Source organism: Lithobates pipiens, unplaced genomic scaffold (assembly GCF_037356315.1).
Source record: "Lithobates pipiens isolate NorthernLeopardFrog02 unplaced genomic scaffold, aLitPip1_a1.2 Scaffold_27, whole genome shotgun sequence".
In the NCBI taxonomy this organism is placed as follows: domain Eukaryota; kingdom Metazoa; phylum Chordata; class Amphibia; order Anura; family Ranidae; genus Lithobates; species Lithobates pipiens.
Window position 1 is genome coordinate 144,765,768 of NW_027507788.1, and position 23,884 is coordinate 144,789,651.

The 23,884-nt window shown below is 40.4% G+C and overlaps 1 protein-coding gene across 6 annotated transcripts in view; it reads right to left on the reverse strand.

Moving 5' to 3' along the window:
- The window catches only part of DVL1 (dishevelled segment polarity protein 1), a 238,124-nt gene that overhangs the window by 46,087 nt on the left and 168,153 nt on the right, over positions 1–23,884 (reverse strand). For all 6 annotated transcript variants that reach the window (XM_077457613.1, XM_077457612.1, XM_077457611.1 and 3 more), the window contains 4 exons: positions 12,389–12,482; positions 11,460–11,529; positions 10,196–10,335; positions 4,752–4,828 (listed from right to left, as the gene is read on the reverse strand). In XM_077457613.1, coding sequence (XP_077313739.1) covers positions 4,752–4,828; positions 10,196–10,335; positions 11,460–11,529; positions 12,389–12,482 — 381 coding nt within the window. The remainder of the gene's footprint in view (positions 1–4,751; positions 4,829–10,195; positions 10,336–11,459; positions 11,530–12,388; positions 12,483–23,884) is intronic.

Sequence of the window (23,884 nt, forward strand, 5' to 3'; positions counted from 1 at the left end):
CTGCCCGCTCGATCAGCGTGTCGAGCAGACAGACAGCGGCCATTCTATAATTCAAAAGCCGCGCCTCCGGCTCCGCCTTCGCCTGTGATAGGCGGAACACTGAATTTCCCAGCAGCCTGTGTTCCGCCTATCACGGACATCGTATCATCCTCGTACTACGGACGAGGATGATACGATGTCCGTGATAGGCGGAACACAGGCTGCTGGGAAATTCAGTGTTCCGCCTATCACAGGCGAAGGCGGAGGCGCGGCTTTTGAATTTTACAATGGCCGCCGAGGCGCCGACGAAGAGGGCACGGGACGGAGGCAAGGCAAGGCACGGCACGGGACGGGACGGGACGGAGGCAAGGCAAGGCACGACACGGGACGGAGGCAAGGCACGGCACGGGACGGAGGCAAGGAGGCAAGGCACGGGACGGAGGCTCGGGACAAAGGCTCGGGACACAGGTAGGCTGGACACACACACACACACACACACACACACACACACACACACACACACACACGGATGGAGACACACACACACACAGGGATGGATGGATACACACACACAGGGATGGATGGATGGATGGAGACACACACACACAGGGATGGATGGATGGAGACACACACACACAGGGATGGATGGATGGATGGATGGATGGAGACACACACACACAGGGATGGATGGATGGATGGATGGACACACACACACACAGGGATGGATGGACGGACACACAGGGATGGACGGACACACACACAGGGATGGACAGGCATGTCTCACCCTCGGCTTATACACGAGTCAATAAGTTTGCCAGTTTTTTTGGGGGTAAATTGGGGGCCTCGGCTTATATTCGGGTCGGCCTATACTCGAGTATATACGGTAATATAACTGGATACTAACATTTATGGGTAAAGTTGATCCAGGGAATATCCGATTGAGTCTTTGGGGGATCTGGAAGGGATTTGTTTTCCCTGCTAGAGCAAATTGGATCATGCTTTGCTGGAGTTTTTTTGCCTTCCTCTGGATTAACTGTGGGTGTAGGATTGTGTATATGGGATTGTATGATTTTTTTTTCTTCCCGTTTATTGGTTGAACTAGATGGTTTTTTGTCTTTTTCGGCCAGACTATTTAACAATAATCAGTGCTGCCAGCTATAGCCAGTGGCACTGATCATTCCGGTACAACTCGGCAGGCTGGTTGTACAGAAGTCGATCGGTGGAGCATTTTTCCTCACTTCCTGTCCCTATGACACTCACACAACAAATGGGGGGTGCAGTTACCATTGGGACACCAACGCACACAGCAATAAAATGCTTGGTGGAGGTTCTAAGCTGCTACTAAAAATGTGTGTTTTATCTGTGTCCTTAGTAGAGAAATTTCCCATCCCTTCCTATGCTGATGGGTAACGAGCTGAAATCTCCCCACTAAAGACACAATTAGCCATAAAATTGGACAGAGGCTGTAAAGTTGGTCACACACCTTACAATCTGTCCCTAAAGTTTCTGTACAATGAAACTACAATGTGGAACAAGCCCACCGCCATCCGCCAACGTTTCATTTTGTTTTGCATAGAGCGGGCTAGCATTGAGCTGCCCACACACGTTACAAGCTGGCTGTAAGACCAATTCATTTAGATTTACCAATATTATGCAGTATGAAGACCTTCCTGTCTGAACAAACTGAATGGTCTGTTTAGGCAGGTCTTTGCACCAGACGAATGTTGGAGGAGAGAGTCTGTTTGTGAACACAGGTCTCATGTTGTAGTTCTGCCATAAGGATCTAAATGACCATTCCGCTCTCTTAATTCATAATACCTGTGTCACTTCTGTGCTAATTTATTGCAATACACATTGGAATTGGTTGCCATGGAAACTATCAACCTAATGACATATGCATTTCATTGAAAATGTATTTATGTGAGCCCACTCTAATGCTCCTTCACACCAAAGCAATTTTATACATTTGGGAGGCATGGAAACCGCATGAAAAATAAAACACTTTCAGCATCGCTTGCTATTCTTGTGCCGTTTGATTTTCTCTTGAAGCTGAAAGTCCAGAATAGAAGCCAAGGTTATGGTGATGGGAGCCAAAGCAAGCAAAATTGTTTGCTACCAGTTTACATTAAAGGCTCATTCACACCAATAGGCATGCATTATACTGAATACAACACGTGCATGCTGGTGTGCCGAGGCATTGTAAAAACGCATTGCAGTATTTATGTCATTTTTGAACCATATTTGAGGGCAACAAAAAAATAAACAAAATTTAACGCTATGTATAACAGCGTGTTGTTCACAACAACTATTGTTCACTCAGGGTCATTGCGTTTAACCTGCGTTGATCTAGCTGATCAATGCAGCTCAACACACCTGGTGTAAGCCAGCCCTAAAGAATAAGCACCATTACTTAGGAATCCTAATTTTAAGATCCTTTGGCGAGATAAGGCTTGGTTAGTGTGAGCAACATTTTTGCACACACAGCTGCCTTCCCTTATTATAAGCCCATGGCTAACAACAACAGTAAAGGCTGAAATCAAAGAACAAAACAGAGGGCGCACCAGCCTAGTGCACTCTCCTCAAAACATGTATTTTATTGTTTAAAATGTGGTAAGTAATATACTCAGAAACCAACAGATGCATCAAAGATTGTCATAATACAACATCTTCAAATTCCTGATACATCACATTTCATCTCATAGCGGGAAAATAAAAAACTAACAGGTTAACGCGTTTCTGGAAGGCAGAGCCAAGCTACGCTTCCAGGCTAGCGATGTTGGCATGCATTCCAGCCTGGGGGACAACAGTACTAGAAACACAGGACCCTGAGAGTATAGACCAACATGGGATTATCCACCCTGCCATTTACAAGCGGAAGTGAACGCCCCCCGATTTCACATACCGGTCAAACTGCACAGATACGTGAAAAGTGAGTGAACTAGTTTAACATAGGTCCCATTACACTATTCATGCCCCCTGTGTGTTTATTAACCCTAAGCACATGGATTTTTTGGCAGTCATGACAAAGTTATAGACAATTATGATTTGATTCTGCGCAGTCAACCACCCATATCATCTTAAGTGATGTTTTTAACGGTTGTTACTATGTAAATATAAGACTGGTAACTCATGCAGGTTCATTTGGTTATATGTCTCTCATGTCATGTTGGACATACAAGTCTACACATACATAGTCTGTTAATGAATGGGTTAACTCCCGCCCACGGGGTGGAGGAGGTGCCCTTATCGGACAGTAGCCATACTAGTTGTTTACATAAGTGCTGGTGCAATGCACTGTGCCTTTGGCTCTGAGGATGAGGGAAGTCTCTCGAAACGCATTAGCATGTTGGTCTCTTATTGTCCCGCTATGAGACGAGATGTGCTGCATCAGGAATTCAAAGATGTTGTTGTATTATAACCACTGTGAATTGCATTCATTTCGAATTGGCTGCTGCTACACTAAAAACAGGACATGGTAGAAATTTGTATCAACATGATGCGTGCAATAAAACACACATCTGTTTACATCTGTATGCTACACTGCACTACAGCACAAATGCATATGCTTTGCTGCCTAGGTGCATTGGAGTCTCAAGCAAAACAACAATGCAATGCACCGCAATTAGTTTCATGCCTTACCGTGCTTCATGGCAATGCCCAGTAAAGCCCCATACACTATCAGATTTTCTGCTGATTTTTGTCTTCAGATTTATAAAAAAACATGTAGTGCAAGGGCCTACCTGATTGGAATACAAATTGAAACTCCTAAGGTTTGATCTTATATTATATGGTTTTGGTAAATCTGCATATAAAACACCTCCAAAGCTTAAAGTGTAACTAAAGGCAAAACTTTTTTTTCTTTTGGCTAGAGTAAGGGAGGGTTATAACCCCCATCAGTTTTTTTTTCACCATCTGTGTTCCATTGTGGAGATTTTCCTTCACATCCTGTCTCATAACCAAGACAGGAAGTGAGAGAAAATCCCTCCAAAGTGAGGGAATCCCGGTGTGTCACCATTGGAAGATTTTCAGTTAGGCCGCGTACACACGGGCGGACTGTCCGCCCAACTAGGTTCTTCAAACAGTTTGACAAACAGTCCGTTCAAAATTAGCATGAACGGACTTGACCACACACGACGAACGAACAGTCCGCTGAAAACTTGCGCGATGACGTGAACGGCACGTACGACGGGACGAGAAATTCGAAGTCCAATACACTGCAATGCAACCTTCGCCGTGTAAATTCTTTCTGAGCATGCGCGAGACTTAGTTTGTCGAACAAGCCTACACACGAGCGGACTGTCCGCTCAAACCAAGTTTCAGCGGACAGTCTTACGGAAATTCCGAAAAACTTTGTTCGTCAGACTGTCCGCTGAAACTGTCCGCTGAAGCCCACACACGAGCGGACTGTCCGCTGAAACACTGTTCAGCGGACAAAGTTGGGCGAACAGTCCGCCCGTGTGTACGCGGCCTTAGTGTTCTGATGTCAACTCCAAATTTGATATTTTCTTTTCCTTTCCCTTTCGATGATAACGGTAAACAAGACAAATAGAGAAGGCGACTCTCCCTAATGGGGGCAAAGACAGCGAAACGAACTAATATTCTGATCCCTCTCCATTCTATCCAAAACTAAAACATTTTTGATTTTAGTTATACTTTAATTTAGTCAGGTGTGAGAGCTATGGCAAATTTATATATTAATCTTATATACATATAGAAGATTAAACATTCACTGCAATCAAATTACTTGAGGATCCTAATGACCACATACTTACCCAGGTTTAGATACAATTTCTCTCAAGACTCTGACTGCATCATCATTGCTCATGTTCTCAAAGTTCACATCATTTACCTGGAAGGGTAAAAACAAACAGAATGGCACTAATGATATGTAATGTTTTACAATAATGAGCATAGTTGAATGTCAGCAGAATGTCCAAAAATACAGAAGATAGATAGATAGATAGATAGATAGATAGATAGATAGATAGATAGATAGATAGATAGACAGAGCAGAAAAGGGTTAGAACCTCCTTTGTTTTGTCTGACATATGTCAAACAGACAGGAAGTGAGGGGAAATCTCGCTATGAAGACAACAATGAAAAGAGAGTTTCTAATCCTTCCCAGCCTAATTCAACTTTAGTTTCATAACATATTCTAACATAATATAATTGGGGGAATTGATCAAAACTCAAGCAGCCAGAATCTGAAACAGCTGTGCATAGCAACAAATCAGGTTCTATATTAAGCTTGTTTAGTTAAGCTTTGAAAATGCAGATTCTGGCTACTTCATTTGATACATTTCCCTCTATGCACTGTATATAATAAGCCTCCTTTGTCAGGCCGATTCAGTTTAACTGACAGTCTCCAAATGGCCCAACTCTCTCGAATAATCTCAGATATTACCATGTGAGATGAGTGCACACAATTTAAATCTAATCTATTCCAATGGTCACACAATAAGAACAAATTAAGGTATAAGTGTACTCATAAGTAATAAGCACAAACTTTTAAAGTACGGTACATCAATATTTCAATGATATACAGTTATCGTTAAAGTAACGGGACCTTTGGTTTACAAATAATTATGGGGTGTATCTATGACACTGGGTTCTCAGAGCATTATGGGTTTTCTTTACTTTTAAACCCTCTCTCTAATTAAAGTTTGGTAGGCTGCCTTCCTAACAGACAGGGAAGGGAAGCAGTAATTTCTCTGACTCATTCAGTAACGTGTGTAAATTGGAGCTTGAGATATTGAGGTCTGTAAACAGTTTTTTCCTTGGAACCTCATTGTTTGACACAGGATTTAAACACAATTGGGTTATTATTTCTGTAGATAGCAATATAACCCAATTGCTTCTAAATTCTGTACCCCTGTGAGTCAGAGAAAATAATAATATTTCTAAATTTCAATTTTTGTTACGTGAAAAAAATATAAGCAAACCACTATACTTTTTCTTGAAGTGATTGTAAAGTATTCTTTTTTTTCTATAAAAATAATAAACATGTTATACTTACCTGCTCTGTTGCAGTGGATTTGCACAGAGAAGCCCAGATCCTCCTCTTCTTGGGTCCACCCCTCACATTTTTGTAAATATTTTATTATATCTTTTCATGTGACAACACTGAAGAAATTACACTTTTATACAATGTAAAGTAGTGAGTGTACAGCTTGTATAACAGTGTACATTTTCTGTCCTTTGAAAATAACTCAACACACAGCCTTTAATGTCCAAACCACTGCCAACAAAAGTGAGTGCACCCCTAAGTGAAAATGTCCAAATTGGGCCCAATTAGTCATTTTCCAAACCCCTGGTGTCATGTGACTCATTAGTGTTACAAGGTCTAAGATGTGAATGGGGAGCAGGTGTGTTAAATTTGGTGTTATCGCTCTCACTCTCTCATACTGGATACTGGAAGTTCAACATGGCACCTCATGGCAAAGAACTCTCTGAGGATCTGAAAAAAAAAATTTTTTTTTGCTCTACATAAAGATGGCCTAGGCTATAAGAAGATTGCCAAGACCCTGAAACCAAGCTGCAGCATGGTGGCCAAGACCATACAGCGGTTTAACAGGACAGATTACACTAAGAACAGGCCTCGCCATGGTCAACCAAAGAAGTTGATTGCACATGCTCAGTGTCATATCCAAAGGTGGTCTTTGGTAAATAGAGGTATGAGTGCAGCCGGCATTGCTGCAGAGGTTAAAGGGATGGGGAGTTAGCCTGTCAGTGCTCAGATGCCGCACATGGTATAAAATTGGTCTGCATGGCTGTCGTCCCAGAAGGAAGCCTCTTCTAAAGATGATGCACAAAAAAGCTTGCAAACAGTTTGCTGAAGACAAGCAGACTAAGGACATGGATTACTGGAACCATGTCCTGTGGTCTGATGAGACCAAGGTAAACTTATTTGGTTCAGATGGTGTCAATCGTGTGTGGTGGCAACCAGGTGAGGAGTACAAAGACAAGTGTGTCATGCCTACAGTCAAGCAGGGTGGTGGGAGTGTCATGGTTTGGGGCTGCATGAGTGATCCCCGCACTGGGGAGCTACAGTTCATTGAGGGAACCATGAATGCCAACATGTACTGTGATATACTAAAGCAGAGCACGATCCCCTCCCTTCGGAGAGTGGGCCGCAGGACAGTATTCCAACATGATAACGACCCAAAACACGCCTCCAAGATGACCACTGCCTTGTTAAAGAAGCTAAGGGTAAAGACTGGCCAAGCATGTCTCCAGACCTAAACCCTATTGAGCATCTGTGGGGCATCCTCAAACAGAAAGTGGAGGAGCGCAAGGTCTCTAACATCCACCAGCGCAGAAGGAGTGGAAAAGGACTCCAGTGGCAACCTGTGAAGCTCTGGTGAACTCCATGCCCAAGAGGGTTAAGGCAGTGCTGGAAAATAATGGTGGCCACACAAAACATTGACACTTTGGGCCCAATTTGGACATTTTCATTTAGGGGTGTACTCACTTTTGTTTCCAGCGGTTTAGACATTAATGGCTGTGTGTTGTGTTATTTTGAGGGGACAACAAATTAACACTGTTATACAAGCTGTACACTCACTACTTTTCATTGTAGCAAAGTGTAATTTCTTTAGTATTGTCACATGAAAAGATATAATAAAACATTTACAAAAATGTGAGGGGTGTACTCACTTTTGTGAGATACTATATAAAAGGATATACAAATTCTAAAAAATAAAATTATAATAATTTACAGTAGATTATATTTAATAAATATATATATATATATTTTTTTTAAATACTGTATCAGCAGCATATTGTATTCTACTGATTGATTCATGAAGACTGTACAACAATTCTGTCTCTATGACCACATCTTGTATTCTGTAACCTTTTATCTTGTTCCGATTTGTAAAATTATAAAGTAAAATTATACGTAAAACATATAAGAAAATCTATATTCAGTGTACGAGACTCCTTCCCTGGACATATTAAAATGCAACACTTTTATCCTGCATTCTCCTTGTAAATAGGGAGGTTGCAGAAAGGGGAAACAATTCCCAGTATATATGAAGCTTAGTAATATCAAAGGCAGCTGACATGAGCCTGTGATGGCATTAAACCATCCCCTGTGTATTCTCGGCAAAGTCAAAGAAACACAAGTAATCTTGTAAATGACTCCTGAGGCTGTGTGATAATCAGCCGCATGTCAGCTGCTGTTTGGGTAGTGATACCGCACTTTTCTCTTCCAGGATGGTGTAATGCTATAAGACGCATTCTGAATAATACAGTGCATATCCAGGGGGGGTTATAGTAACTTACAGCAACCAATCACAAGCTAAAGTTTCCTGCATGCTGTTTTTTTCCTTTATCTTTTCTATTACATTTATGTGCCTAGGTTCCTCAGAACCATGACTCGAACCTCTCACAAGCTCCATATTAAAGTGCACGTTTGGGTATAAATCCATTTCTATAGTTTAAACAGTGCTGCCAGTTATGGCTTAAAGCAGAACTCTAGGCAAGCAGCTAAATACCCAGATTTAATACATGTATGGGAGGAGATTTTTGACACGTGGCTGTGCAGTGCTACACAGCCAAAATCTTTCAGATCAGAGACATATGAGTATAGTTGGTGATATAATACTCAAAAGTCTGCTGATTCCTAATGAATCAACCAAAATACAAGCCATGATGGCAGTATGGGCATCACCCAGCTCGACTAAAGTAGAAAGAAAATCCAAGTAGCTGGGTGGAAATTGTTGGCCAAAGACATCAAATCAGATCCAAGTATTCAGAGAGTCACAACTCGCAAGCGCTGTGGGTGTCTGAATACAATAACATGCCGGGAGGTTCCTCCAGCCACACATTTTAGAATGGATAGGGGAATTAATCAATACTGCGGGCTCAAAAAAAAAAAAATCAAAAGTGTATGGGTAACTTAAGACTGGCAGAGAGGAAGGGCACTACAACATACCGTAAGTGTAATTACACCAGATGTGCAGCTACATCCTAAAACTAGTATGTTTGGATTTTTTGGTAAGAGGAAGTCACCAAAGGCAACCAACCTATGTCTTACATGACCAGGTTAAAGACTCCATTCATACAAGGTGACCGCAGGCATCGCACATGAGGGTTTTTGCACGGTGTCATAGTATTTGTGTAGTACAGCCATAGGTGTGCACCTCAAAGCTCAAACACATAAGTGTGTGTACATGTGAATATATACTGGTGGTGTCAGTAAGCAGTAGACAGTAGTGTCAGTAGGGCAGATATTGGTGTCAGTAGGGCATTGGATGGTGGCAGTAGGGCAGTGGATGGTGGCAGTCGGTTTACTTTTATTATTTAATTTTTTATTATTTTTTCCCCATTTTGTTTTTCTATATTTTTTTACAAATTTTGTAGGAGGCCCATTAGGGGGCTTTGGTGAAATATCAGGGGGTTAAACAGGGGGAATTTGTGCCACATCGGGTGATTAGGGTGTACCCAGGCACACCTGGCACACATTGTGCGCAACCCTATGAGTACAGCCCATTTATTTTAATGGGTTGGCCTACATGCAACATAAGCAGTAAAGTCACTTATGCACCTTTATGAGCATCGCGCTTTGCTCATTTTTAATCACATCCTGCCACCTTTTTGCACTTTTTTTTTCCCCAAAAAACAACTAATGGCACAAAGTAAGAATTAATGGCACCGCAAAACACAACATGTAAACATTCAGCAAATGCTATAGTGTAAATTGCAGTCTAAAGCTAAACTCTAGAAAGACATTGAAAACACCATTTAACCAAATTATTTAAGAAAAAAGTACATATTTTTGTATAAATCTACCATAAATATCCAAATCTGTCTCGATTTTAGCCTCTTCCACAGTGGCATTCCGACTGGAAGAGGGAGGAGTATAACTCTGTGCCAATAAGGCGTCTTCTCACAAAATACTCTATCCCCCTTTCTGAACATACTTACAAGAGGGGACGGCAGAGGGATGAACTCTTTGATCTTCTGGTCATCCTTATTGTCCAGCCACAGGCTAGGAGGTGACCAAGCTGAACTGATTTATGCAATAGAGGTTGCTGGCCTAAATGTTCCTCTGGTGGGACTAAAACACTATGGCTATACAATGCAAATATTTTGCCATGTAAGACCATTCCCATTGATGTATTTCAGATGTATATTTAGCTCTTTGTCTAGTATTTAACTTAATGAAAAAAAAATGTCTTCAGAGAACCAAAAACACTGTTACATACTATACCTGTAGAAGCATATCTCCAGGCTCAATCCTGCCATCTGCAGCCACAGCGCCACCCTTCATTATAGATCCAATGTATATTCCCCCATCTCCACGGTCATTGCTCTGACCCACAATACTGATACCTAGAAAGTTGTACTTCTCTGGTAGAGGAAGCATAAAAGGGAAACAGCAAACATATAAACCAATGGACAGGAAAGCCTCTTTAAGCATCAAATATAAATGTATTAGTGAAAAATATGTTAACTTCTAGTAGCCAATCACATTTTACCTTAGGACCCCTTTCACAGTTGTACGACTTGTCCTACGATTTGGGACTGCAAAGTCGCATGACAAGTCGTCCCCCATGATTTCCAATGACTACCATTCATATTTGTAAGACTTCAAGTCGTGCCAACTTCAAAGTAGTCCCTGCACTACTTTGATGCGAGTTACACAAGCATTGAAAATGCGGCAAAATCGCTGCAAAATCATGGCCAAATCAAGCGACTTTGAAGCCACGGTAGTGTGAAAGGGGCCTCAATCTGTCTACAGTAACTGATTGGCTGCTGTACTGAGTATCCAGCTGCTCTCCTGTGCCAACAATTAGCTTCCCTACACAGAATCACACAGGAAAGGTCTATTTTGAGTTCAAAGTACTTAGCTGAAGCCCTGATTAAGGGGGAGTGTTTTTTTGGCCCCCTAAAACACGTTGGATATTTTTTAGTATAAACTATTAAATATAATTAGGACTTGTTTATCTTTTGATCTGGCACTCTTTTCCATTTGTGATTGCTTTTTTCTACATTGGACAGGGGTCACAAATGCAGATACAGTAAAACCTTGGATCGTGAGCATAATTCATTCCAGAAACATGCTTGTAATCCAAAGTACTTGTATATCAAAGCAAATTTTCCCATAAGAAATAAGGAAAACTCAGATGATTCAATCCACAAACATTTATTCACAAGTCCTTCAGTTTATAGTCCATATAAAAAGATTATAGCAATGTTATAGGTTGTGCAACCATAAAATGTCTCCTATGCATGCCTGGGTGTGATATCAACTGGTTCAGCCAATCAAAAACAGCCAAATATCAGAACTCGGATAAGACTGGCCAAAGAGGTCAGCGGCTAGCAGGGAGCTCCTTGACACCGCACTGCTGGAGTGGAGTGGAGTATAGTTCTTCTTTATTATGTAATGTTATTTAGTTCTGACATGCTTCTTTCCCACACTGGAATAAATGGACCTTCACCACTAGGGGGGTGACAGCAGTTCTGGTACTTACCCATGTTTAGGGTAACTGTGATGATGTTTAGTGACATGGTTGAGTCTGTAATGCTGCTGAAGGATGAAGACTGTAAAGGAAATCGAAGGCTATCATAAATAAATTCATATTACCATGTAAATTTGATATACTAGGTACATTAACATCACTGGTACAAGTTTGCCTACATGACATATTTTACGTATAACAGAATAGTAAATACAGTAAAGGTTACTAAGACCTGGATTTTCTGCTAAAGAAAGGAAAATAAAAGAGCTGAATGTACAGTTAGGGCCATATATATTTGAACACAGGCACCATTTTAAAATTGTAAGATTCTCAACAAAATATTAAAAATTAACATTTTATTTATGATTATATTCATTTGTCAAATTAAATTTGAGCCCCTGAAAATGGGGGGGGGGGGTGTCTGTGTATAAAAATGGTTGATATTTAGGTTCAACCCCTAAAATTAAAGTCTGCACTTCGATCAGCGCTGTAGCCATTGGGAGGGTAAGGAGCTAATCCCACAGTCCCAACACTCAGAATACAAAGGCACAGAGGGTGAGTTTACTGCATCATCATTTTTTTCATTCAACCCGCTGATTGAACAAAACAAAAAAAAAACTCCTCAGAGTGTATACCCTGATTAGCAAGTGCGCAAATTTGTAATGCACTTTTGATGGCAGAAAAGAATTGAAGTATTGGGGAATCAAGTAGTCACTACTTTAAAAATATGCCACAGTGTAGATATTTTTTCAAATGGCTAAAATCTTACTATACCTTTGTAAAATCTTAGGAACGGAGGATTAAAATACATTTAGCTATTAAGGCATACAAGGTGCACAATTAATTATCAACCCATGGATCGCAAGCTGAAGGGTTGCTATCGGCAGCAGAATATTACACTTCTACAAGTGATTAGCCAGGGAAAATATTCCATTACTTACTCTATCAATCTGACGCATTTTCTGCTTCCGTCGCCTCCGTTTGTGCTTGCGGATAAGACGTGAGGATGTGCTTTGTTCTGTAGAACTACTTAACCTGTGCAATAAAGGAAGATGATTATATTTTATCCTGAAAAAGACACATATAAGAAACGTATTTCCAAGGTGGTATAGAAACGGAATATCATCTGTAAAACATCAGTTGTTCCTTGAGATGAAAAACCCATGCTGGGTGTTACCAGTATCAGCTTTCGGCACAGAAAACCAATTCACAGACATTCATAAAGTCAGGTAGGATTTAGACCAGGGCCAAGATTCAGGGTCTATCTTATGGGTATGGCAAAGAAAGTAGTTGTCACTGGTTCTTGAAGCATGACTTTTTTTGGGAGTGATCTTTTCACGTTTTATTCAGGACAGAAATGAGAGAAAAAAAGGGGCTCACCAGGACTTTTGCAATATCTGATGACTTCTTGTCCATCCGACACCTTGTCACTGAGAAAAGGAAGTAAGCGGACTCAGTAGTAAAAACCTGATAGGGCTTTCCAGTGGCATACATAGCATGTCTGACACCTGAGTCAGATTATTTTTATGAAACCGTCTGTTTCCTAAGAAATCAAAATAATTTTCTGTACTAATCAGGAAATTAAATGCTGGGGATGAGAGCAGAAATAGCATGTGGAAGGAGGTCAGAAGCAGCTGTAAGTACTGTTACTTTATAAAGACCGCAATGCTGCGTACACACGACCGGACTTTCTGGCAGACTAGGTCAGACGGACTTTCGGTGGAGTTCCGACTGACTTTCCGAAGGAACGGACTTGGCCACACACGAACGGACTAAGTCCGTTTGAAAGTCCGTTTGTTTTGAACGTGATGACGAGCACGCAGACGAGCAGTTTTCCCGATTTTAGTCCGTCGGAATTTAGTCCATTGGATAGATTTGAAAAATGTTCTATTTCTAGAACTAATCACTTCAGACCTAGACTTCCTGAAAGTCTGATCGTATGTACGCGGCATAAGAGGTTTATGAGCCCCAAAAGATGGGAAAGTGGTGTCAGCAGAGGCGCTCAAATGCGAAGAGGAAGCTGAGAAATGGATTCTTCATTGATTAAGTCCTGGGGGTTGGTGGCCTTTAATCTAAAAATCCACCTCTGCTCTAGTTGCAGTAATGTTTTATAAACATCTCCTCCTCGCATTCCACTATGTACCTTGCTACACCCCGCACTCGTCCATAGTAAGGATACAGAGAAAAGGTGGCAAGCGGACACCCACTGCAGTCATGCATTTACACTTATTAACAGTAAACTAAGCTTATTTAGTTACTATTTAAAAATCCGTCTGACTGTTTAGATGTTGAATTTTAAAAGCAGCGGCAAGGCGAATGATCTCACAGGTTTGCTATTGACAGAAAACCGCTGCTTTGAATAGTCGAAATCAAAACAGTCTTATGAATTTACAAATACTAAATTCTACTATATAAGCTGAGTTTACTGTTAAAAATAAGTGTGAAATGCAAGACTCCAGTGGGTGTAACAATATGTCCGCTTGCCGCCTTCTCACTGTATCCTTTCTGTGGACGAGTGCGGGGTGTAGCAAGATGGCGGCGTCGGAACGTCACTTCCATTACAAAATATGACGAAACACCGGCAGTGTCTTTACAGCAGTCACTCTGCCCCTTGCATTGGGCACGGGGAAATGTATTTTGCTGTAAGACAAGGTGAATCCTTTCATCTTCAGACCTGCATGTCCAGGTAACACTGTGAAATTCCTGTGGTAATTAATATGCTTTTAGGATGACAGTTATTTCACATTGCCAGCAGCCATTTATTTTTTCCCCTGAAAACCACCTACATATTGGTGAAAGACAGGCATTTAATGTCATACTTAAAATACATTTTGGTTGATAATAGTCCTTCATGGATGATGGTTGTGCGCTACATTTATGAACTGATTGCAAACTGATGGTAGATAGGATAATTTTACCCTATGATAAAAGTAGAAGGACCATAGGTTTAGACATGTGGGGTTGCTTTACTAAAACTGGAGAGTGTAAAATCTGGTGCAGCTCTGCATAAAAACAGCTTCCAAGTTTTATTGTCAGAGTTTCATTTAACAAGCTAAAGTTAGAAACTGGCTACTATGCAGAGCTGCACCAGATTTTGCACTCTTCAGTTTTAGTAAATGAACCCCTTGGTGAATATGCAAATGGGGAGAAAAAAACATCTGTCAGATTATAAGCCATCATCCCATGACAAGTTGCTGTGAGCCCAGGTTGTCATTGTATAGCTATACAGATGCATCTAAAAAAAATAGAATATCATCAAAAAAATGATTTATTCCAATTAAAGTGAAATTCATATTTTATATAGATACACACAGTGATATATTTCAAGCATTTCTTTTTTTAAATTTTGATGATTAGAATATTACATAAGACTATGGAAACATCACACTGGACCTCATGCTCCACTCTTCCTCCAGACTCTGGAACTTGATTTCCAAATGCAAAATTTCCCACATTCAGTAATGATGTTGGGAGCCTTGTCATCTGCTGGTGTTGGTCCACTGCATTTTCTCAAGTCCAAAGTCAGCGCAGCCCTCTAGCAGGAAATTCTAGAGCACTTCATGCTTTCCTCTGCTGACCAGCTTTATGGCGATGCTGATTTCATTTTTCAGCAGGACTTGGCACCTGCCCACACTGCCAAAAGTACCAACGCCTGGTTTAATGATCATGGAATCACTGTGCTCGATTGGCCAGAAAACTCACCTGACATAAACCCCATTCAGAATCTGTGGGGTATTGTCAAGAAGAAGATGGGACACCAGACCCAACAATGAAGATGAGCTGAAGGCCGCTATCAAAGCAACCTGGGCTTCCATAACACCTCAGCAGTGCCACAGGCTGATCGCCTCCATGCCAAGCCACATCGATGCAGTAACTCATGCAAAAGGAGCTCCGACCAAGTATTGGTATAGTGCATACTATACCATACATAGACATACTTTTCAGAAAGCCAACATTTCTGTATTAAAAATCCTTTTTTTTTTTTATTGGTCTTACGTATTATTCACATTTTCTGAGATTTTTGGGGTTTCACTAGCTGTAAGCCATGATCATCAATACAAAAAAAAAAAAGAAGAAATGCTTAAAATATATCTGTGTGTAGAGCTGCACGATTAATCATTAAAGAATCAAAATCGCGATTCTACCCCCCTCACAATCTTAAAATAGCATTTCCCGATTCTATGTACCAGTGCATAGTTCTCTGCTCACTTCTGACAGCTGACAAAAAATAAATAAAATAATCCAGGCAGCCTGCCAAGTTTATATCAACAGCTGAGAACTATAAACAAAGTAACATTTCGTTTTTAGGTCAAAGGAATGAACCTCTGTCTGTTAATGAGGTTGGTTTAACCACTTAAACACTAAATCTTTTTCTGACATTTGTTGCTTACAAGTTAAAAATCTGTATCTTTTGCTAGAAAATTACTTAGAACCCCCAACATTTTGCACTTTCCAGTTTTAGTAAATTAACCCCATGCTGATATATATATATATATATATATATATATATATATATATATATATATATATATATATATATATATATATATATATATATATATATATATATATGTATGTCTTAGGACTAAAATGGCATTTTAGTTTTAGTCCCATTTTAGTCTTCTGCAATTGTTTTAGTTTTAGTCATATTTAGTCGACTAAATCTCCAGTACATTTTAGTCGACTAAAATGTCCTATGTTTAAGTTGACTAAAATCTCCAGTACATTTCATTAATTGCAATTTAGTTGTAGTCGTTGTCTTTTGACTAAAATGGTATTTTAGTTTTAGTCTCATTTTAGTCCTTTGACTAAAATGGCTTTCAGTTTTAATCCTATTTTAGTCATCTCAATTGTTTTAGTGGTATTTTAGTAGACTAAAATAGTATTCATTTAGTCGACTAAAATGTTTTAGTCATTTTAGTCGACTAAATTAATACTGATATATATATATATATATATATATATATATATATATATATATATATATTTATAGCAGAGACCCTGGAGAATAAAATGGCGGTAGTTGCAATATTTTATGTCACACTGTATTTGTGCAGTGGTCTTTCAAACACAATTGTTTTGGAAATAATACACTTTAATGAATTTTAAAAAATCTAAACCGTAAAGTTCGCCCAATTTTTTTTATAATTTTATAATGTGAAAGATGATGTTACGCCGCGAGAATCATGATCTTTAAGATAAGCAAAAAAATTGTGATTCTCATTTTAGCCAGAATCGTGTAACTCTAACTGTGTGTAATGAATCTATATAAAATATATGAGTTTCACTTTTTGAATTGAATTATTGAAATCAATTAACTTTTTGATGATATTTTGATGATATTCAAAGATATTTTTGAGATGCACCTGTATATCCTTTTGCAGGAAGACATGCATGGCTACTTTTCTCAGGACCAGTAGGCACAGAGGAGCTTGCCACTTCTCAACAAAAAACAAATGTCTGAATTTCATGAAGCTCTTCACAGTCCAAGAGCTGTGACCTACCATGTCTCTCTTACCTCTATCCTGACAATGCTGATCAGTAATTGAACAGTTATTTACATGATATGGAAGCTATTGGCTACTAGGTATTGAACTTCTTTTCTAGTCCCATCGTACATGTTGTACGTCATCACGCTCTTGGCCATCGGAATTTGGTGTGACCCTGTGTATGCAAGACCGCTTGAGCGGAATTCTGTCGGGAAAACCATTAAACCTTTTTCCGACCATAATTCCGATCGTGTGTATGCGGCATAAGGACTAAGATTATTTTGGGTGGACAATACCTTAGGTATTAAAGCAAAGGTGGTAGCTACGGTGCTCTACCTAAAACAAAGTGATGTATAAATAAAAAACAAGGCGATATATCAATAAAAAACAAGCTGATGTATGAGAGAAAAAAAAATGTAATTATATTATGTAGTGCCTAATATCAATCTGCCTGCTCTAATCAGACTTCACCATATCTTATAATCATCACATTGTTAACAATATGAATGTGCAAACATGAATATACTGAATAAAGATACAATATAAATAAAGTGCTAGTGCAAAGAAACTTCTGGAGTGCTCCAGATGACGGCCAATGACGAAACGCGTAGGGCGTGACCATAGACGTACACAGACTCTCTCATGAGGCGGTGGTGGTGAATGCATCTCATAAGCGCTTGTTTTCTCTGAAACACTGTGAGTAGTTTACTTTGGATTTAATAAAGCAGAAAGTCATTACAATATCACACTATGGATTTTCTATCTTTTATTTAATGCAATGTGATGAGGATAAACTAAGAAGCAACTGGACCAGCTTTACATAGTGACACAGGAGGCTCTCACTGTGGAGGCGCTGAAACCCCTGCAGGGGCAGGGGAGCTGGTGAGTGCGGCAATTTGATTTATGTACGGAAATCGCACCGGTCTTGATCTAGGATTCATGAAGCACTGAGCACCTTTAACTGTTTGGGATTTTTTTAAGATTTTTTCCGGTTTTATGGACATTAATATAAATGGATAATATATCACTACAGTTATTGGATTTAACAGACGTTTCTTTGCACTTGAGCACTAGCACTTTATTTATATTGTATCTTTATTCAGTATATTAATTTTTGCACATTCATATTGTTAACATTGTGATGATTATAAGATATGGTGAAGTCTGATTAGAACAGGCAGATTGATATTAGGCACTACATAATATAATTACATTTTTATTTAATTTTTTCTCTCATACATCAGCTTGTTTTTTATTCATATATCACTTTGTTTTTATTCATAGATCACCTTGTTTTTTATTTATACATCACCTTGTTTTAGGTAGAGCGCCGTAGCTACCACCTTTGCTTTATCACCTTTATTCCAACCTATTTAGGCTGGTAATATTAGGTAGCGGCAGCCCCTTTGTTTATTATTGGGTGTAACCTGTATTTTTTTCCATAGCGCAACCCCACCTCCCTTATTATATGGACAATACCATAGCACATTTATTCACTGGTCTGTTAGGGAAGATCTCCCGATTCTGTGAGGTCTCCACCTCTCTCCATGTACTTTGCAGCCATGGCGGATCTTGCCTGGCTTTAACTCAAACACGGGTGCCACTCAATTACTTCTCCACATGGGCAGATAAAGCTACAACACAGCATAAACTTATGTAGGATGGTACAATGATCATGACCTGGTGGGGAGGAGTTGCCAAAGATCTGATTTGGAAATCGCCCTTTCATTTTTCTTTTATCTTACTCTTTTAGTATTTATTATAAAGCACAGCAACTATTTGGGGATGATTTACTAAAACTGGAGAGTGCAAAATCTGGCGCAGCTCTGCATAGAAGCCAACCAGCTTAATTTTTTTTGTCAGAGCTTATTTGAACAAGCTGGATTTAGAAGAGGATTGGATTCAATGCAGAGCTGAACCAGATTTTGCACTTTCCAGTTCTAGTAAATTAACCCCATTGCGTTTTTTCTCCTAACATTCCCATATATAGTATGTTCAGATTGGATTTCTTCAGCTCCCGATGTGTATTTACCCTTGTACTGAAACAAAGCAGATGTTTGGCTCCCATACCAAATTTTCTGAACATTGCCATTCAACACCTAGGTGAGTATCTTGGTCTTATTATCGGATTATAGGTCTAGAAGTACCTAATCTACGTGATAATTGATGTGTGTGTTTGCAGACAATTATCTCTCTACCAATGCTGGAGCATTGATCACTGAAACTCTGCTAAGAGGGAGGATCAGAATTCAGCCCTTGCAATTGGGGTCATGTGATCAATGCGGTGCCAATGGGTTGTGTCACCAGCTTCAGCAAAAAGAAGGTAAAAAAGTTTCTGTAGTGAAAGGTAGGTACTTCTAACATGTATTTCTACTTCGATACCCATTGTTTAGGGGGCCTGAGTATGTCTGTGTGGTTTTTACTTCTGTATGTCAGCTGAAAATATATTTCTTTAGTTCCTGTATAGAAATCAGGACATAATGACAAGGAGACATGGAAAGCAATACAAACTTAACATTTCTAATCCTTCCTCACAAAAAAATTTCAGTGGACTTCTACTTTAAAAACATATATCCACTTTGATTCTACCAGTCAGGTACATAAAGTCAAACTGAAAAAACGAGCCCCTAAATAAGGACAGAACTCCAGCTAAGAAGCAATGTGCTTTGCTGGTTGTTTACCATTGCTACAAGGTCTTTTTTTCACAATGACATTTGTGGTTTTATTTGTATCTTTGCTGTGTCTTTGAGGATTTACATCACCCAAACCGTATGACAGTCCATTGTAATTTGTCTCTCAGCTTTCACGGTTCTATCTGCCTCCAAAACAAACTCTTCTCTCATCTCGCAAACTTCCCACCCTTGTCAGAGCCTACAGATCTGCAGCCTGGGGGAACAATGCTTGATCTGTGGGCTCTAAGGAAGCCAGATGAGAAGAGGAGAGATGTGATGACAAACCAATGCTGAGGAAGAGACACACCTTGACCACATCCAGCTATGCCGAATCTACCTGTAAGACCGATTCAGGTTCTGGCTTGTCTCACACATTTAACAGTACAAACACACAAGTGGCCGCTAGCCCTAGCGCGGTCATTAAAGAAAAGCTCCGCTAAGCACTGGTGGATCTAAAATGGCCTCATGATACAATCTTGTTAAAATTCTTTGAAAACATATTTTCTTAACATTCCTATTGATTTCTGATGTATTTGAGGGAATACAAAAAGTATTAGAAAATGAACTTCTAAATGCTAATCTACTTACACACTGTTGTGTCTCTAGCCATGCTACCATGGCAAAAGCAACATCAAAACCTGCAAACCACAATAGGAGCAAAAGGCAGGGGAAGGTTCCTTGGACTAACCACAGACAACAAATGTTTTCCTAAGATATACAGCAATGAAAAAAGTACTGGCGATATTGGGTCATCACGACAGCCAGGAAACCAAACTAATATCTTCAAATGCAAATTAGCATTGGCGGCTCCTTCGCGGAGCAAAGCAACTGGTTCACAGAATTGCTCCACCACCCACTGCTTATTATTTATCTCCGGTCTGCTCCTCCTCCATGCTCTTAACCCCCAGAATAGAAAGTGAAATGCCCAGTACTTTAGGGTATAGAACAACAGGTACACAATGCAGTGCTATATGCGAAGTTATGGTTATGGTTTGAGTTTGCGAGGGGAGATGACATCACTTCCCCTGCCTGTGTTTACACTTACAGGCAGGGGTAGGATTTTATTCGCCAGAACCAATCAGCAGGTCCAGGCCATAAATCATTGGCCTGGACCTGAATATCTGAATATTGATTGGTTCTGAAACTAATACGATAGTCGCGTACGTGGCGGGAGCAGGCCCCCTGGTGGCAAGAGCGTGCCCCGTACAGGTATGGGATTTTGCGCAGCGGTGCCATCGTGCCGCAGGAAATGTAGGCGACGCGGTCGGCAAGTGGTTAAGGAGCTTAGTGAAGTGTTGGCAAGATGAGTATGGGGGTGAGCAAATGAAGAAAGGTTTGTGAAGCAAAGGGAAGGTGAGTATAGGGGTGTCAATTTAGGTGAGCTTTGTGAAGTAAAAAGGGAAGGAGAGTATAGGGAGAGCAATTAAATGAGCATTTAGTGAAGTGAAGAGAAAGGGAGAAAGAAAACTGACCCAAGCTCTACCACTGTATAAAGTAGTTAGGGTGCAGAGTGGTCAGTGCTCTGGCTAATTAAGCTCACATAAAAAGTACAAGCTGACAGCTTCTACATAGAAAATGTTATTGTAGCATTATAGCAGCAACATTATCCAAAATGCTCAGCCTAATGACCTGTACACAGGGTCAGATGGATTTTGGCCCAAACTTGTCTAGCATACACACGGTCACACAAAGATGTCGAAAAATCCGATCCTTCTGAACGCGGTGACGTAGAACACATACCACGGGACTATAAATGGCCCAGTAGCCAATAACTTTTGTCTCGTAATTTATTTTGGCATTCGTGGCACTTTGTCCGTTGGAATTGTCTACACACGATCGGAATTTAAACGATCGTATTTTGTTGTTGGAATATTTTAGATCCTGCTCTTAAACCTTGTGTGTCTGAAATTCCAACGGAAAAAGTCCAATGGAGCCCACACACGATCGGAATTTCCGACAACACAATCCGATCGCACATTTTCTGTCGGAAAGTATGTACAGGGTAGAAGCCTTCATCAAAAGCATGAAGAGAAAGTGATTATAGGGGGCAGCAATTAAGGGGCAAATTAGTGTAGCAAAGGAAGGTCAGTATGGTTGGGGCAATTAAAGCAAACAAAACCCTTCTATCGTTTTCAGCCAAAGAAGCGGTCATCTTAGCCTCTGTCCGATCTGCAGCTGCCACGATGCTGCAAATTGGAAAAAGTTAAATCAATGGCTCAAGTTCCACTTTAAGATGCAGTTAATGGAGCGAGGAGGTGAGAAATTAAGTGAACAAGGTTTAGTTTAAGGAGAAACTCCAATATGAAGGATAATGTCAAACCCCTTCATGCCAGACCACTTTCTAAATGTGGAAGCAAAGTAGGAGAGTCCACCTAATATAAGCATCTGATCAGTCTCAGTGTTGTAAAATCAAACATTGCACTCAATTTAATGCAACTGTCTGGTTATTATCTATTTCATGCCTTGATTGTTTCTATAAAAAAAAAAAAAAAATTTTGGCTGGAAAAACAGTGATTCTACCATTTGGAAGCATTCAGTTGTTTTGGATTAGGTTTAGCTTAAAGTGGATGTAAACCCTCACAGCCTCATTTGTCTCCCCCCCCCCTCCGGTGCCACATTTGCGACCTTTCAGGGGGGAGTGAATATCTATCTTTGACAGGTATCCTCTCCCCAATTCCAGGAGTCACGCCACAGCGAATTCCGCCAGCAGCTCGTCTCCCACTTCCCCTTTCCCCTGCCGCCGGGCCAGTAGGAGAGAGGAGCGGAGCCTCGCACAAGTGCAGTAGTGTTCCCCGCCTTAAGCCGTAGGGCTACACTGCCGGGTTTCCTTATCCGCAATGGCAGCGGCAGCCCCCGATAGCTGATTGAGTCACCAGCTGTGATGCCGACATCTCTGGACTCCAGGACATGTAAGTGTCCTATTATTAAAAGTCAGCATCTGCAGTATGTGTAGCTGCTGGCTTTTAATTTTTGCAGGGATGGACAGACCTCTGCTTTAAGGCATACTACACCTCTGTATGAAGACAAAGGACTTCTCTCTCGTCTCTCCTGATGGCCATACACACAAAGATTTCTCTTGTTCAGCCTGCAGACAAAATCAGAGAAACCAGCACAACTGCTTGAATACCTGAGCAGTGACTGCATCTGGTTGGATGCAGGCCCTGTCTGGTCAACAATCTTTTTTTGTTTTTTCACTCCAAGTTTGTTGAGTCGCGTGGTGTCGACAGGGCCACCCATGACTCAAATTTCAGTGGAATCAACAGAGATTGTCCGAAATCTGAGTGTACTATGGCCTGCTAAGTGCTGCTGAGCGGTGGAGGTTGAATGAACCTGTTCCTTTGCCCTGCATGGGCAAAACACAGGTTTGCTTTAAATGCAAGTAGCCTTTGACAACCACACAAAATCCATTCTGGTCTGACTTCAGAGTAAATTCTGATGCCCTGTTGCTACACTTAAAACTTCATGCTCTCAATCAACGCTGACTATTTTTAATCCCTTAGTAAATAGATAGGAAAGCAAAATGTACTTGTTTTGAACTTGTTTTTAACATGTCTTCGGTTGTTTTCTGGTTTAGGGGCCTAGGCAAATGATGTTATACATCCATACATTCCAGGAGTCTTCAGGAGGGAAGAGGGGGAAACTTTTTTTTAGCTCAGCACATCCTACTGTTTGCATGGTTGAGCTAAGGACAGATGGATTCCAGGAAGTAAATGCTACATATGAAGCGTCTGCTCTTACTCAAGATGACATTGACCAGAAATGCTAGAGGGGGTGTTTTTCAAAGCGATTTCTCAGCACAATAAATTATGCAGACATGGATGGATGGGCGAGTTTGCTCTGAGCATTAAACATGAAATAAAGAGCGTTTTTGGTTTGTGGTGTTCAGATGCAATGTAGTACTGCTTTAAAAAAAAAGTCCAGTTAAAAGCTAAACTTAAACCTACTTCCGCCCCCATTCTAAGCTCTATACTAACCACCCTTTATAGGAAAGGTGCTTATACCTTATCTACCTTATACTTTCTTCTCTGGGCACTTCGGTCCTGTCATATGATCGGATGCCAGCACCAGCTTCAGTGTAGAAAAGGCATTTTCATGCTATTTCTCCTATTCACTGAAGCTGGCCACTGGGGAGATCATCTGACCGGACCAGAGCACCCAAGTAATAGGTAAGTGTAAGCATCTTTCCTCTACAGGGTAGTTAGTATAGGACTTAGAATAGGGGTGGGAGCAGATTTAAGCTAAGATAGTTTTGACTGGACAAAAATGGAACTTCCAC